An 18,826-nucleotide genomic window follows, 5' to 3' on the forward strand; every position below is an offset into this window, starting at 1 on the left:
TTATAAAAGTAAAAAAAAAATTAACATAAAAAGAAACAAAAGCAACCAAAGCAAATAAACAAACTAAGTAGAAAATAAAAGTTAAGAAATTTAATAGCAGAATTAATAATTCTTAAATATTCATTGAAAATATAGTTGAAAGATCAATTTAGATCCTAATTACAGATATTCGTCAATAATGATATTTTATCTTATTGTTGGTGATAAATTAGATGAGGCATAATTTAGATAGCATTTCAATTAAACATGCATGTATGCACACATAAACACGCATATACAATTGTGTATGTGTGTGTGTGCATATGTGTGAATGTGTGTACATCCATATGCATATGGGCAAGTTTTATAGTTACTAATTTGGTAGAAAGTTGGAGAAAGAGCTATTTATAAAGCAGGTCAATTCAAGTCAATGATTTTTACGACCCTTTAGCTAAGTGTGGACAGTAGTAAAAGCATAAACAATAATTTTATGCTTTGCATAGCAACTAGTTCTGGTTGATATGTAATTATCATAACTGAATAGAACAAGCTCTAATGCAAGCAACAGACATGGTTTTGTCTTGACACTGTAATCTCCGACCAACGAAGAAGACAGTAAATTATATAAATATATATTTAGTTAAGTTACCGTTGTACAAAGCAAATTGAGATAAAAGTAACGGAGCAATTTGATTGAGGAGCTATTCTTAAGGTAGTGACTGAGAAATGAGTAGTTCGAAGGGAAGAATGACCACAACATATAGAAGATAGAGGTGGTGGTTGTGGTTGAGATACCAATAAGATAGGGTTGAAGTCTGAGTAATGAAAGTAACAGCAAGGTGACTGTCTAGAATCCTCTGTGAGGAGAAGAGCTGTGTCTAAATTTTGGCTGACACTAGGAATTTTATCACAAGTATCAACCAGCAAATAGGAGAGCTGTGTCATGGTAGGTATTAGTTGACAGTTAGGTGCTGTGTCAACATAGGTCGAAAACATTGAAAACTAGAAGCAGAAGAAAATCTTTTAAAACTATTAGTATATTTGGTACTAAACTCTTTGGGTCAATCTCTCCTCATTCTAAAAGAAAGAAAGGAAAACAAAAAGTCCTGAACTTAATAGCTGTTCAAAATGTTTTGCAATATTTGTTCTGACTCTAACGTGGCGAGCTAGCAGAATTGTTACCATGCCAGTCAAAATGCTTGATAGCATTTTGTCTTCTTTACATTCTGAGTTCAAATTTCACTGAGGTTTTCATCCTTTTTAGGGTTAATAAAATAAGTACTAGTTGAACATTGGGGTCAATGTAATCGACTTATCCCCACTCCTGAACTTGCTGGCCAAGTGGCAAAATTTGAAGCCAATACTTGTTCTGGCTCTTTAGCATATTATATTCAGAGTTCATATCCTTTCTGGGTCAACTTCACCTTTCATTCCTCAAAGACTGATAAAGTACCAGTCAAGGGCTGGAGTTGATGGTGCATTTAAATCCCCTTTCATCAGAATTGCTGGTCTTGTGCCAAAGTCAGAAAACATTGTTATACACTGATGGTGAATATAAATATTGATTAAGTGTTACATATAGTAGCATTAGCTAATTAACAGGAGTTTAATCTCCGATTCAGACAGATAATATATTCTTTGGTTTGGGTGACATCAGATGTAGTAGAATTATTAACGGAATACCCCAGGTATGATCAACTGAATGACAACAATCAATCTACCCCTAGGATGTGGTTTGAAATTCCAAGAACATTACAGAATACAAAAGGCACCTGAAGACAGCAAGAAGGTACCCTGGTTGAAATGTTACTATCAGAACAACAATGAAGACATTAGTCTAGTTATGTTAGTATATGTGTGTGTGTATTTATATATAGAGGCATAGGCATAACTGTGAGGTAAGAAGTTCTCTCCCCAACCACGTGGTTTCAGGTTTATGCCCTCTGCATAGCACCTTGAGTAAGACTCTTCTACTATAGTCCTGGGCCAACCAAAGCACTGTGGGTGGATTTGGTAGATGGAAACTAAAAGAATCCCATCATATATATGTGCACAATCACACACACACACGTGTGTGTGTGTCTGAGTTTGACCCCCTGCCATGGCTTCACAACTGGTGTTCACGTCATTATGTCTCCACAACTTGGTTCACCAAAAGGGGTTGAGAGAATAAGTGTCAGGCATTAAAAAATTACGTACTGAGGTTGCCTTGTTTGATTAAAATTCCTTGACGTGGTGCTGCAGCATGGCCACAGTGTAATGACTGAAAGAGGTAAAGAGACAAAAACAAGACAAACACACACACAGCTGCAACGCTGACAGTTTTGAGGAGAAGGTACAAGTTGATACAATTGACCCCAGGGCTTGAGTGGTGCTTTATTTTACTTCCAAAAGGATGAAAAATAAATTTGGTTTTGGCAGGGTTTGAATTCAGAAATGTAAAGAACTGGAGGAAATACTACAAAGCAGTTTTCCTGACATTCTAATAATTCTGCCAGCTCACTGCATCAACATCAGCATCATCATTATTATTTTAATGTCCACTTTATTATACCTGCATAGGTCAGACAGAATTCGTTGAGGCAGATTTTCTGTGACCAGCTGTCCTTCTTGTTGCCAGTCCTTACTTGTTTCCAAGCAAGTAAATATTTCTTCACAATCATGCATCTTTTCACAAAAGATTGAAAACAAGGGACACCACTTGTTATGACAGTAGTGGCTGTTTACAACTGTCATATGACGTTAAAATGAGGAGAAACAAAACACAAACACACACACAAATGTATACAATGAGCTTCTTATGAAATCCACCCATAAGGCTTTGGTCAGCTCAGGGCTATAGTAGAATATACTTTAGCCAAGGTGTCATGCAGGGGAATGAATCCAAAACCATGTGGTAGGGAAATGAACTTTAGCACACAGCTATGCCTGTACCTTATATATATATATATATATATATATATTTCATTTTTGGATTTGGCTTGCAAGCAAGATGCAATGAAAATTTAAGGAAAATAATAATAATAATAATAATATAATAATAATAATAATTGCTTCTTATTTAGGCACAAGGTCAGCAATTTTGTGAGTAATGAAGTTTGTAGTAATCATCAACTCTGTTACTTGACTAGATCTTTATTTTATCAATCCTGAAAGAATGGTAAGGCTGGTCATGGTAGGATTTGAACTCAGTTTCCGACATGAGGAATTACCACTGTTCCAACTCTTTGTGTTCTGAGAAAATTTAAAGGTCAGTCAAATATTCTAATGACGGACTCTACCATTGGTTTTAATGTAGGACGGTCCAATGGTTCAGAAAAAAACTAATCAGTTCTGATCTTTGTGTCTCTTGTGAAACACATAATGACAGAACCATTTGACTAACCATGCACATGATTTGATCAGAATGATGAATGTCTGTCTGGGACCAGCCACAATTTTTAGAAAAGCTGATAACAGAAAAATGCAGCACATTATTCCAATCCCGTGATTTCTCCAAATAGTATTCCTGAGGTTTTATACCGAAATAACCTTCACTTCCAGAGACAAGCTTTAACCCTTAGATGGCAGACATCAGTTTATGTTTCATTAGAGAACAGCGGACATCATAAATTGATGTTTCATTAGTGAAAAGCAGACATTATCAATTGATGTTTCTACATGGCTATGGTAACCATCAATTGATGCCTAAATGTCTACTTCGTCAATTGTGCCTAAGTTCAAGTGGCTCTAATTGATGGAAGAAATCTAGTTGCAAATGGACGACTTATACAGCAGTGAAGTTCTTCAGCTTTTCCTCCATCGTCAGATGAGGTTGATGCTGATGATGATGCTCTAGATAGAACAGAAGAAAATGATACTTCAACTAGCTGTGGATGGAAAAAGTGCACAAGTTTTTCTCCATTTGTAGATTCATTTCACAAGAACAATACAGGAATCTCAAATGAATTTATGCTCAAGTGATTTTATTGCCTTTTTGCCATTATCTTTACAATCTAAGAGAATTAAAATATCATTATCACAGTTTTTGTACTTATTTAAAGTGAAAATGAATATAAAAATTACCCTCAAGAAAAAAAAATATTTTTTGCTTCTTGCCCATATTTGGTACACGCATTCATGTTAACCTTTTCCCACCATTTAAAGATTAATGAGAACCAAGGAGCACTTTATTCCCAAGGGCCCTTACTGCATGATCAACACCAACCTGGAATTTCTAATTTCTCCGTACTTTATATTCTGTGAATTAACACCTGAATATATCCGAATCAAAAGACCATCATTATCAGTGCTTTGTTGCTGTATAATTTAGAACAGATATTAAATCGATAATTAAGAGGTAATTAGCGAAAGATATGTAAAAAGACTGCAGCATAGCATCTTATCAAATTATAATACTGTCTAATTGGTTGTGTTAGCATAAAACTAGAAGGTCCCCCCAATTAAAAGTTTAATGTTTGCTATATATATATATGTAAGTGTATTTGTGTGTGTGTTTTGCATGTATATAAGCATGTATGTGTGTGTGTGTATATATATATATATATATATATATATATATATATAATATATACACATGTATATATGCATGTATAAGTGTATATGTATATATAAGAATGAAGTATAACAATTATTAAAATCCAATAAATTGTTGGATTGGTTTCGATATTCTAGAGAATTCCACCTTCTATAATTAAGAGATACAAGATATTGTGAAGAAATTAAATGTAATCTAAACAAGTTTGCCATTAGCAAATACAAATAATAATAACAGTAGTAATAATAATAATAATAATAATAAAAAGAGTCTAAAAAATATAGTTTTGTTACAACTTTAATATCTCAAACTTAATTTTAAAAAACCCCAGCAGCTCTTCAAACCAGATTTTAGAGCTGTTCACAGAATCGAAAAATTTAATAAATCTGAAGAAAAGATGCAAAAAAAAAAAAAATAAATAAATACAAAGTAAAAACTGTAATAATTAAATGAATGCTAATAAGATTATTTTAAATAATGAAATACATAAATGACCCCAGATTTATATTAAGTATTTAATTAAATAAAAATAATAATAATAATAATGATAATAATAATACTAATAATGATGATAATAATAATTTCAAAAACCTTTGTCTACTTATTTATTTATAAGACAATCTTAGCAAATCATATAAGACTTAAGAAGTTATGGTGAGAATTGCAGAGGTCAATAACATGTGTTAAAAATATCTTAGAAATAAATTGTTTGTTTTGATTATAATTTAATTTCATCTCGCATGTTTCTTAACTAGGTTTCAATTTACAACCTCTCTCTCTTTGTCTTCCAGTCCATCCCCTTCGCCCCCCCCCCCACCCTCCCCTCGAAATTCAGATAATACGATGTAACAAAGATTTAATTAACCTGATTTCTTTCTTAAATATTTATCAATTCAGGCTTGTATTTTCTTTGACGTTTTTCCTGTTATTTCCATGAATACCAAATAAATGTGAAATAAACCAATACTTTATAGAATGCAAGAACATGAGAGAACATTTAACATTAATATTGTAAACAGCTAACTTTCCTTTATTTTTCTTTCCCTCTATTTTATTTATCTTTAAATAAGAATTAAGAATGGCTATATATCAAAAACTCAAAGATTTTTCTGTACATTTCTTCAGTTCAGTTCCTGTATTTTTGTAAAAGAAGTTGGGCATCTCAAATACGACCAATTCATATTAATACAAGAACGTAAACTAACAGCATCGGTATTTCCTTAAATTCTCTCAGTGTTTAAGAATCTCAATGATGATAATTTCTTTTGTCTTTTGGACATGTCAAGATCCAAGAACACAGGAAAAAATATAAATAAATAAAACCACAAACACACAATAGAAAAGGAAAAAAAAGAAGAGGAAGACGATTAAGTATTGTAAAAGCCCAATATCAATTGCATTGGTTGTTCAGGATCATTCTAAACTTGGATAACCAAATTTGTTATCTGAAAAGGGGGATTCACATGAAGAAGCTTCGGTTTTCCAGAATAAGATCTTAATGGTTTAGTAAGGAGGTACGCACAGGTTTAACAATCTGATATTGAACGTTTTATAGCAAAGAACAGCAAATGGAATCTCTAATACAGCAGTTGTGTAACATAGATGTTTCAGAATGAGGGAATGAAATATTAGAAGCTGTAACAAATAATGACAGTTAATAATTTGATTTGCAAAACAAGCATTGCTGAAATTGATCTATTGAGGAGAGGATAAGGAATCTATGATCAGATCTGTTATATAATAGAAGCAATTACTAATATATAACAGACCTGTTATATAATGATAATACAGAAACACTGCTAATATAAAAGAGAAACATATATATCTACATATATACAAACACATACACACATATACAAACACACACACATATACATATATAAGTGTGTATATATATATATATATAATATATATATATATACACACATACACACACACACACACATTCACTCATGCACATATTGAGTTTTAACAAAAAAAAAATGCTAACATAAAAAAATATGTAAAATGCTTCAGACATGACAGTTTCGAAGTAAAAGGTTACGAGATCAAACATTGCCAATATCAAGATATATCACTTTACTTAAGTGAATCAATTGAGAAAGACATTAAGAAGAGTGAATATAGAGGAACATGAAGATGCTATTACTGCTTTAGAAGAACAGGTGGAAAGACAATACAGGAATTTATTGAGGAGAGAAAATAAGCCCAGTGGAAGAACAAGGGGAAAAGAAGAAAAAACAGCAAAAAAACCCCTTCCTGAAAGATTCAAAGTATTTAGAAAAAAATATCAAAAAAGAATGCTGCTTATTGAGAATAAAAGAAGCAAATTGAATCCTAGCAAAAAGGGCGTTAGAATTTCAGTTGAAAGTTTCTATAGATATCCCAGATATCAGGATTAGCTGCTTATGATGACAAGTGTTGGTGCTTAATGTGTGTAACATTGAAATGAAGATAGGCTGGATTTGATTTCATGAATGATAACACACAAGTCCCCCAAAAGACTGAGCTATTTACAACTACTTATGCAGTTATAGAAAAAGTTCTTGGTCAACAAGTTCTAGGTACAGGCATGGCTGTGTGGTTAAGAAGCTAGCTTCTCAATCATGGTGGTTTCAGGTTCGGTCCTATTGTGTTGCACTTTAGGCAAACTGTCTTCTATTATAGCCCCAGGCTGACCAAAAGTCAGAGTGGATTTGATAGATTGAAACTGAAAGAAACCTGTCATGTGTGTTCACCTCCTTGTCTTGACATTATGTGATGGCTCTAAATAAGCATCACCATCATACAAGCAATGTTCTTTGTTTGTAGTCTTCTATGAAAAATGTCTGCTAATGGGAAAATATCACCTTGTTTAGAAACAGGTGAAGATTGAAGATTGGTGACAAGAGGGGCATCAGACCAGAGAAATCCACCTGACACATGCAAACATGCGAATATGGATGTCAATAGTGGAAATGATATAGGAGTTAAGAAATTGCTTTTTTTTTTAATTTTATAAATAGAAGGGAAGACTAAGAGATTAATTAGCTTACAGAGGATATTGTAATATACAGTGTTAATGAACCCCATGCAGATGGCAAAACAACCCTTTAAGTCAAGTGAACAGGTGAATCAAGCAGAATTCTGTATGTAAGAGAATTTTAATTTTGCTTTTTACTTGGTGGGTTTAGAGGAAGAGACAATGTTCATGGCGTTTTTTTCTCTCTCTTCTTTCTACTCTATGCACAAGGCCCAAAATTTTTAGGGAAGGGGCCAGTCGATTAGATTTACCCCAGTATGCAACTGGTACTTAATTTATCAACCTTCAAAGGATGAAAGGCAAAGTCAACCATGGCTTTTGCAGAGTCTCCTAGACTGGTGAAAGTGAGGCCATTAATGTTCTTGTTGAACCTTTGTAAGTCAACATTTGCAGGAAAGACAAGAGCAGGAAGGGGATTCTAGGAGGATCACATTTCCGAGAAGGAAGGACTGGGCATAGTGATTATGCCCGCTACGTTCTGAGTTCAAATTCCGCCGAGGTCAACTTTGCCTTTCATCCTTTCGGGGTCGATTAAATAAGTACCAGTTATGCACTGGGGTCGATATAATCAACTTAATCCGTTTGTCTGTCCTTGTTTGTCCTCTCTGTGTTTAGCCCCTTGTGGGTAGTAAAGAAATAGGTATTTCGTCTGCCATTACGTTCTGAGTTGAAATTCTGCTGAGGTCGACTTTGCCTTTCATCCTTTCGGGGTCGATAAATTAAGTACCAGTTACACACTGGGGGTCGATGTAATTGACTTAATCCCTTTGTCTGTCCTTGTTTGTCCCTTCTATGTTTAGCCCCCTGTGGGCAATAAAGAAATAAGAAAGGGGTCCCCACCATGACAGAATATAGTCAAGTGTGTATGAAATGTTAATCCATAGTATTAGACAGGTAGGTCGATGGATGGACAGACAGAGTTGTACTTTATTTTACTGACCCTGGAAAGCAAAGCTGATTTCAGTGGTATTTGAACTCAGAACGTAAAGAGCAGGAACAAATGCTTCCAAGTAGTTTACCTGATAGGCTAACAGTTCTGCTAGCTTGTTGCCTTAGACGACAATTAAATAATGGTCCTGCATATAGACTCTTTACTTGTCTCAGTCATTTGACTGTGGCCATGCTGGAGCACCGCCTTTAGTCGAGCAAATTGACCCCAGGACTTATTCTTTGTAAGCCTACTACTTATTCTATTGGTCCCTGTTGCCGAACCGCTAAATGAGGGGGACATAAACACACCAGTATCGGTTGTCAAGCAATGCTAAGGGGACAAACACAGACACACAAACATACACACACAAATATATATATACATATATACGACAGGCTTCTTTCAGTTTCCGTCTACCAAATCCACTCACAAGGCTTTGGTTGGCCCGAGGCTATAGTAGAAGACATTTGCCCAAGATGCAACGCAGTGGGACAGAACCAGGAACCATGTGGTTGGTAAGCAAGCTACTTACTACACAGCCACTCCTACGGCTATACGTATATTTTTTTTAGACACACACCTGCTGATTGCTATACTATATATTTAGGCTGTAGGCTTCATCTCATAGTAAAGACTGAAACACAAAAGACGAAATGAATAGTCTGCAGAGTGTATATACCACTGTTATGCTGCTGTATGTAAAGCTTACATGAAAACAGACAATGAGTTAATATATTAAATTCTTTGTCTGTTAACTTTTATCCAAACATTTTCTAGTTTTCATGCAAAGGATTAATTCTGATGTAATATTTTTCAAAGAATTTCAGTGAAAGCCTAATTAATTTGACTCATTTTCAATGTATAAAAGACAAATCTTATTTTGGTATTAAGTGTAAATTATACAATGGAATAATAGATTAATCTGCTAAGTTTGGCAATAAGGAAACAATAGATGATAAATACCAAAGCTGGAATGAAGTGAATTAAAAGGGAATGAGCTGAACAGGCCAGATTAGAAGGCATGAAAAATCAAGAGGCATTAGAAGATTAATGAAAAGATACACTTACCAGAATCGGAAACGGTAAAAGTCCCATCATTTCCTGAGGTGATAGATAGCAGGAAAGACCCAGTAGTGTCTGGATCTTTAACAACAAGTTTAAGGACATCAAAATCAATGGGAAAGTTCTCTATTAGCTCCAAGGCATATACACTGTGGTTAAAATGAGGTGGATTGTCATTGACATCCAATAGCTCAATTGTTACCTGAAAGGAAAAAAAAAACACACCATAAATTAACATAAATAATATGTAATATATGCACAAGGACAATTATTTTGGGGAATGATCTAATCAAAAGGAACATTAACAATGATAAAAAATTATTTTGTACAGGTTGCATTTAACCCTTTCGTTACCATATTTCTATTGAAATACTCTGCCTTTGTTTAAATTAATTTTGAAAATAACAAAGAATTTATTAAAATAACTTTGTTATTTTGAAGTTGGTGTTAGGAACATAAATTAACATGAAATTTTGATGAACGTTTTTAAGCGAGGTCACTTGAAAACTAGAAATTTGTTTAATAGAACCAAGGGCAGTCTCAGGTGAGGTGATATCAAAAGGTTAAAACATGGACAACAGCACATTAAAGAGCACTCACAATAATTCTACATGTGTTTCCACTCATTTGCCATATACCCTCGAAGTCTGAACACTTCTCATTCCCCAATGATGTGTAGTAATCTTACCAGTCTTGTGGGGAGAGAGAGAGAGAGAGGGAGGGGGGAGAGAGAGAGGAGAGAGAGAGAGAGAGAGAGAGAGAGAGAGAGAGAGAGAGAGAGAGAGAGAGAGAGAAAACGAAACCAAACAAAAAAATGGTATTTCAAAGGTATGTCAGGTATGTCTTTTATTGGTGTTTAAATGTTAACACTAGCCATTTTCAAATCAGAATTAATTTAAACCTTTTGTTACAATATTTCTAATGAAAACATTTAATATGCACATTTCAGATCATTGCATGATATATAATAGGAGATACATCTCTTACACAAGACCTTCCTCAGTTAATATATTTCAATATATATGATGGACTCTCCTGTCAATATGCATATATATATAATGATGGACTCTCCTGTTGAAGATGACTTATAAGTGCTCAAATTTTGCTGGCTTGTTTATAGTGGTCAAATGTATGAGCTGTACCTTAGTTTATTCCCTTGACCAAATGGATGTTACCTGAACAGGTGTATGGTGTACCACACATAAGGTGTCAAAGTGATTGCAGAACAACATGAGATGAAGTGTTTCACTTAAGAACACAACACACCACCCGGTCTAGGAATTGAAACCACGATCTCACAATCATGAGTGCAACACCCTAACCACTAGGCCATGTGTCCTCACTCACACACACACACATAAAATTTTTTTTGGGATCAGTGGATCTGAGCAGATAAAGCTATAAATAATAATGTGCAAATATTGGGTTAAAACCCTTTGGATGAAAAACTAGTTGAAGGTTGCCTGTGGGACATGAAACCACATCTCCAGTAAACAAATCACTCAGGCAGCCTTCAACTTTTTCTGTCCAAAGAGTTTTTAGTCCAATATTTACATGCTATTATTATAGCTTAGTTTTATATGTACGTCAAGATTCATTGCTCAAAAGAAAAAAAAATTATTTCACATTCTTAAAGTTTCTAAATTCTTATGACATCAATATTAAACACACACACACATTCATTTATTGCAGAATCATAAACACACACATATACACACTCACATAAACTTTTTAGAACTGCAACTTAGTAACATTCTCCAAGCATTGTTTCCACAACCTTATAACATAGTATTGATATAAAAGTCGTTGTTTAAACCCTTGGCTAGCCTTCATTAAGCAGACCTATGATCAGATGCATTCCAGCCTTGGCGAGCTCAATTTTCTCTTTGCAAATCTAGGCCAAGTCAATGCATTCCTACTGCAAGACAGTTGTGTATTACGATTCAATGGAATTCAGTTGCTATTTCTAGCAGATCAAGTGACCACATAGAAGCTCCCATCATTGACTTGATTCATATTTAAGTACGTGTAATATGTAATTATAGCAATTAGTAAATTTCGGACTTGCTGAAGCAGACATTACTTGCGGCTACCAAAATAGTTATTATGGTCAATAAGTATTCCTTAACAAGATGTGGACAGGAAGTCAGTAAATTATAAGTGTTGTTACTGAAATATGCGAGCCAACTCAGTTTGATTTAGCATGCAGAGGAGGCTGCTTCCTCTTCTTCATCATCATCATCATCATCCTCATCATCACTTAATGTTCGTTTTCCATGCTGGCTTGGGCTGAACGTATGACAAGAGCTGACAATTGAGAGGACAGCGCCAAGCTCCAATATTTGCCTCGGCAAGACTTTCACAGCTGGGCGGCGATGACGACGACGACGACCACCACCACCATCATCATCATCTAGCGTGTGTCTTCCATGCTGGCATGGGTTACATGGTTTGACTGGAACTGGTAAGCCAGAGAGCTGCCCTTCTTAACACCAACCAATCCGCGGAGTGTAATGGGTACATTTTAAGTGTCAGAGGCACAGGTGCCTTTTATGTGCAACCTTCCTGAAACCAAGTGCTTCACGGAGAGTACCAAGTACTTCTTACGTGGCACTGGCACCAGTGTGGAGGCACACTGCCTAGTGGTTAGAGCAGCGGACTCGCAGTAGAGGGATCGTGGGTTTAAATCTCAGACCGGGTGATGTGTATAAATGTAAGAAGAGTGGTGTGGATAGGCAGGTAAGCCTGCAAGGAGGGTGAGAGGCGAGTGACAGATGTGATAGTTGGATGATATCTATAATCTGTTAGTTATGCATGGGATGTAACCTACTGGTCTGACAAAAGGTACTGATAGAATAAGTACCTGGCTTATATATATATATAAAAAAAGACGTACTGGGGTCAATTCATTTGACTAAAATTTTAAGGTGGTCCCCCAGCATGGGCACAACCAAATGAAAGAGAGTTATAAAAGTCTTGAATGCTAGGATTCATAGGAGTGATTACTTGAGCATTCCTCTGGATAGGATGCAAGTCTATATTGCAGGGTTACTCATTTACAGGTGAGTGAATTGGAGCAATGAGAAATTAAGTGTTTTGCTCAGGAATACGACACATTGCTCGATCCTGGAACTGAAACCATGATCTTGGGATCATGGGCACAACACCCTAACCACTAGGACACACGTCTTCCACAAATAAAGTGGTGCTCTGCCATTATTGATAATAAAGCATGAAGCAAATTTAATGATCTCAAAGATGATTAAAAGATTTGGTAGTAACGACAAGAAAAAAACAAAAAAACAAAAAAACAAAAGAAACTGGTGTAGCAATTGAGAAAGGTCGATACTATTTTGGAATTCAGAACCCCTCAAGGAAGAAGTGACTGTCAACAGATTCTTTGTGTGTTGAAGGTATTAAACCATTATTTTTGATTCTCAATTCATGATTCTTTTTTTGTTATTGAAATTGCGAAACAAATATTTAATGTTAACGAAAAGTAAATTAAGGATATTGATGGAAAACTTTGCATATTTAACAAGAAAATTAACCTACAACCAAACAGAATCCATGTAACATCATGTAGCAGCCTATTGGTTATGAGTTTATAACGAATGGAAACATTATTTAATTATCTCAACTGAGATGATCTTTCAACAGAATTGACGCAATGTTCATTTGTATGGCGAAATATTAATGATTCAATTAAAAATCTTTAATATATCTTATCAGGAAATAACTGCTGTCATCTTGCATTAAACAAAGATTCAGTATTTGGCTCTTTTCACGAAATTACATTTTTTCTTGACATTAAGGACTTAAGAAAATGCAATTTGGAATCTGAAGATTGTTAGAGGCAGTTTTAAAACAAAATGACGTGGCTATTAAAACTATCAAGATTCTAATACAAATAATTATAAAAGTAATTTAAGAAATATATAGAATTTTTCATAGAAACTGGTTGGAGAGACATTCTAAATGAACCCAATCAGAAACAGGCATACATTCCACAACATCAATGTAGTGTTATTATTGGGTGGCTAAAATTTAGTTTTAAGCAGAAACTCATATCTCATATTAGTACTCTTTTACTTGTTTCAGTCATCTGACTGCGGCCACGCTGGAGCACCGCCTTTAGTCGAGCAAATCGAGCCCAGGACTTATTCTTTGTAAGCCTAGTACTTACTTATTCTATGGGTTTCTTTTGCTGAACTGCTAAGTTATGGGGACGTAAACACACCAGCATCGGTTGTCAAGCGCAATGTTGGGGGGACAAACACAGACACACAAACGTCTACACACACAAATACATATGTATATATACATATATACGACGGGCTTCTTTCAGTTTCCGTCTACCAAATCCACTCACAAGGCTTTGGTTGGCCTGAGGCTATAGTAGAAGACACTTGCCCAAGGTGCCACGCAGTGGGACTGAACCCAGAACCATGTGGTTGGTAAGCAAGCTACTTACCATACAACCAGGTTCACTTTGTTTTGTTGAAGACATAGCACCTTCTCTCAGGTAGGTGCCACAAAAAGGATGTACCCAACACGCTCTCTAAGGTGGTGAGTAAAAAAAGCAGAGAAAGTATAAAGTAAAGAGACTCTTTGATATTATTTTACTGGTACCATAATAAACTGTACCAAGTACACTCTGTAGAGTGATTGATGACAAAAAGGGAATCCAGCCATAGCAAACAGACTGAAAATGAAAGGAACAAATAATACTTGGTTCTCTTTAACCCTTTCGTTACTGAATTTATTTTGAGATGCTCAGTGTTTCTTCCAATTATTTTAAATATAACAAAGAATTAAGTAAAATAACATCGTTATCATTAAGCTAGAGTTAGGGACGTAAATTATGACTCAGGTTTGGTGGAAGATTTTAATTCAGAACTTTTGAAAACCAGACATTTGTACTAAAGAGCCAGAGCCGGGTTGGTAACGAAAGGGTTAATGGTTCTATGAGGGTAGTAGATGTGAGTAATAACTGACTTGGGCTGTGATGAACCATCTGGTTCAAACCAGCATTGAAAGCCGACCTAAAATTGATGACGGTTATATTTCTTTGATTAGACTTTTGTTACTAATAGATTTATAAAAAAAAAGTTAAGACAATGTAAAGCAGAACAAGTAAATTGCCATTTATTCTTTAAAAAAAAAAAAAAAAAAAAAAGTTATCAGCTTAGCAAGTATTTCTCTGACTCTTACCATAATTTGATAATCATATTAGTCCAGGACTTTGATATTCCTATTTATTTACATCTTAAACTAGCTTATATTTTATATACATCGACAGATTTTCTTTTCTTCCACTACAGTAATATCATTTGTTGCTAAGACTTACTAATACCTACTTCAGATTAGTGACAATATACACATATTTATTCACATAAATATACTGCAGCAGTGAGGTGTGCGGTCAAGTGGTTAGAGGTATTTGGCTTATGACCACAAGCTTGTGGGTTCAATTCCCTGCATAGGTCTGGTGAACTGTGTCCTTGAGCAAGGCACTTCATTTCCATTGCTCTAGTCTTCTCAACATATTGAGTACCAACTAGGTGCTGGTGCAACCCCCACTTCTCTCTCTCATCACCTGTCACTTCCTGTATGTTCTAGATGAAGGTTGAAGGACCTTGAAACTAGATAGGTACCTACAGCCATGCTGGAGCACCGCCTTTAGTCGAGCAAATTGACCCCAAGACTTATTCTTTGTAAGCCTAGTACTTATTCTATCGGTCACTTTTTGCCGAACCGCTAAGTTATAGAGACGTAAACACACCAGCATCGGTTGTGAAGCGATGTTGGGGGGACAAACACAGACACACAAACACACATATATACGATGGGCTTCTTTCAGTTTCCGTCTACCAAATCCACTCACAAGGCTTTGGTTGGCCCGAGGCTATAGTAGAAGACACTTGCCCAAGGTGCCATGCAGTGGGACTGAACCCGGAACCATGTGGTTGGTAAGCAAGCTATTTACCACACAGCCACTCCTGGAATGTGAAGAACCACAAGAAATACCACTAAGCATTTTGTCTGATGTGCTTAATGATTCTGCCAGCTTCTCACCATAGTCGAAGGAGGTGAGCCATATCTGCAGCACATGAGTGACGGCTACATACATAGCTTACAATATTATCTACAATAGATATGTTATTCCACAGATTAATAGCATTGCTCACCTTATTACCAATACAAAAATATAGAGATATACAACAACATGCAGTAGTTATCTGTGTCTCTCTTTTAATTTATTTTTTTTAAACTTTGATTGTATTTGTAATTGAAAATGTTAAAGGTCTCTGAAATATACTATTAAAAAGTAACAATAACAACTACAACAAGAACAACAATAAATTCTCGGTAATTTTTTTTTTTTTTTTTCCCCCCCAAATATTCCAAGTTTGATATCAATGAATGAGGAATTATTACAAAGCTAGTTTAAAAATCTTCTACTTCATAACACCGAAGAATCAATAAATTACTGGAGTGTGTGATGAAGCTGCAAGTAGTAGATAATAATATTCTAAGAGAAGAACACAAGAACAGACCAAAAACAAAAAAAAACAAAGCAAAACAAAACAATCTGTAACTATATTAGGAATACCAGAAGAAGTCTATACCAAAAATACAAAAGAACAAAAATAAAAGAAATATAAATGGCAAATAATAAATCCAAAAATACTGAACTATATAAGCTAATCTGTGAATGAGGAACTTTCTCTCTCTCTCTCTGTATGTAAGTAGTTCACACAAGAAAATTACTAGAAATATTCCTGGCTATCAATTTTCATTCATGCCACTGATTACAACATATAAAAATGGAAACTATATGTATGTGTGTGTGTGCGACAACAAATAAATAAAATAAAAATAAATTTTTAAATTTAAGAAAAAGTTTTCTAATTTAGACAATGGTATATTTATTTTACATTAGATATTCTAAGCCAGCTATAGAATGATGTAAATAATAATAATAATAACAATAATAATAGTTGTTGTTGTAGTAGCTGCAGTAGTGATAATAATAATAATAATAATAATAATAATAATAATAATAATAATAATAATAATAATAATAATGCATTCTAATATAGGCACAAGGCCTGAAAATTAGGGGAGGGAAATAGTCAATTACATCGACCCCAGTGTGTAACTGGTACTTATTTAATTGACCCCGAAAGGATGAAAGGCAAAATCAAACTCGTCGGAATTTGAACTCAGAACATAGCGACAGATGAAATACCTATTTCTTTATTACCCACAAGGGGCTAAACATAGAGGGGAGAAACAAGGACAGACAAAGGTATTAAGTTGATTACATCGACCCCAGTGTGTAACTGGTACTTAATTTATCAACCCTGAAAGGATGAAAGGCTAAGTCGACCTTGGCGGAATTTGAACTCAGAATGTAACGGCAGACGAAATACCGCTAAGCATTTCGCCTGGCGTGCTAATGATTCTGCCAGGTAGCCGCCTCAGTAATAATGCCCAATAATCGATGTAGCAGTGCCAGGAGTTCAACATATCATGAAATAAAGAGAAAAAGTTGATAATATGGAGACCTGAGAATTGAGATCACTAACATGTGGCAGCTACATGGCTATCCCTATTGTCATTGGAGCATTGGGTTTAATACCACCCAATCCAAAAAAACATCTGAAACCCTACAATCTAGAATGTATTGCTAAAGTTGGCATTACTTGGAACTGCATGCATATTGCATAAAGCATTCTGTCTGAGGTCCTTGTGACTTGACAAACAGTGCAAACCCCCAGTAGATACAATATCTTCAATCAACAACCTCACAATATTGTATACTGTGTGACATCTATAATAATAATGCACTGCTTCTGTTACAAACATTTTCTGCAGAACAAGTATAAAGATCCATCTTGAAGAAAAAGAATTGTAAAATTGACCAAATGTTTCTCTTCTAATGGAAAATTGAAGTAGAAGAAAAAAAAAAAAAGACAAGAGTGTTTTTGGTTTCAATAATAAATTAAGATTAAGAATTTTATAGTAAAGCATAGTAAAGTTTGGAGTGAAGATAATGGCATGTGTGTGTTTCTTCCATAGATTTTATGTTGTGGTCCATAAACAACCCTACTTTTCTAACAGGTAATAGAGTTTAGCAAGGCCAAGTGTTTGGAGACAGACAATAATACAATAACCAAATTAAATAACTATTATCTTCTTCCTTATATATATATATATATATATATATATATATATATATATATATATACATATATGATGATGATGATGATGATGATGATATATATATATATATATATATGTGTATGTATATATATATATCTTATATTGTAGTTTGTCTGGAATATGTATATATATATATCTTACATTGTAGTTTGTTTGGCATATACATATATACATCTTACATTGTAGTTTATTTGGCATATATATATACATCTTACATTGTAGTTTGTTTGGCATATATATATATATACACACACACAAACACACACGTAAATGTAGAACAGTAGATAATGGAATAAGGTAATCATACACACACAGACATAGACATAAATTGTTAAGTTGGGAGTTCAATTTCTACCTACAGGGGTGGGTAAAATGCAGTGAATGAGGTTACATACATATCCCACTTCAAGTGTCTGCTTTTAAGTCTCTCCTATTAAATCATCACCACTAGTATCAATACCAGCCCCTAAAGAGCTCCTATTTTATGAGCAAGAACAGAAGCTGAACTTAGAATGAGATGGGGAGAGAAGTGAGAATACAATGGGAGAAACAAAGTTAAGAGTAGAGTACTAGGAGAGAGAGAGAGAGCACTATATTTGAAACTGCTTTTGGCTTATTTATTCTGTTTTCAACAATAACTTTATTCAGTTTTACTTTGACTATTCTTTTGTAGAATAGATGCAGGCGTGGCAGTGTTTAAGAATAACTTTTACTTCCTAAGCATGTGCATTCAGGTTCAGTCTTTGGGTATCTTTTACTTATTCTTGAGCTGACCAATGTCTCGTGAATGGTCTGGTAGATGGAAACTGAAAGATGCTCATCGTTAGATGAGACTGCATTATAAGAACATTGCTTCCAAACCATATGGTTTGGGGTTCAGTCCCACTGTGTAGCACCTTGGGCAAGCGTCTTTTACTGCAGCTCTGGGAGTAAATTTGGTACCAAAAATTGTCATGGCAACCCCATTGTATGGTGTTAGGAAGGGCATCCAGCCATAGAAACTAGGCCAAATCAGACTGGAACATTGTGCAGGCCTCCTGCTTGCCAGCTCTGACCAGACTGT

The 18,826-nt window shown here is 34.9% G+C and overlaps 1 protein-coding gene across 1 annotated transcript in view; it reads right to left on the reverse strand.

Moving 5' to 3' along the window:
• The window catches only part of LOC115218254 (cadherin-related tumor suppressor-like), a 339,745-nt gene that overhangs the window by 77,725 nt on the left and 243,194 nt on the right, over positions 1–18,826 (reverse strand). Inside the window, 1 exon segment of the mRNA XM_029788002.2 lies at positions 9,538–9,733. Coding sequence (XP_029643862.2) covers positions 9,538–9,733 — 196 coding nt within the window.

This window comes from Octopus sinensis, linkage group LG13, assembly GCF_006345805.1.
Source record: "Octopus sinensis linkage group LG13, ASM634580v1, whole genome shotgun sequence".
In the NCBI taxonomy this organism is placed as follows: Eukaryota; Metazoa; Mollusca; class Cephalopoda; order Octopoda; family Octopodidae; genus Octopus; species Octopus sinensis.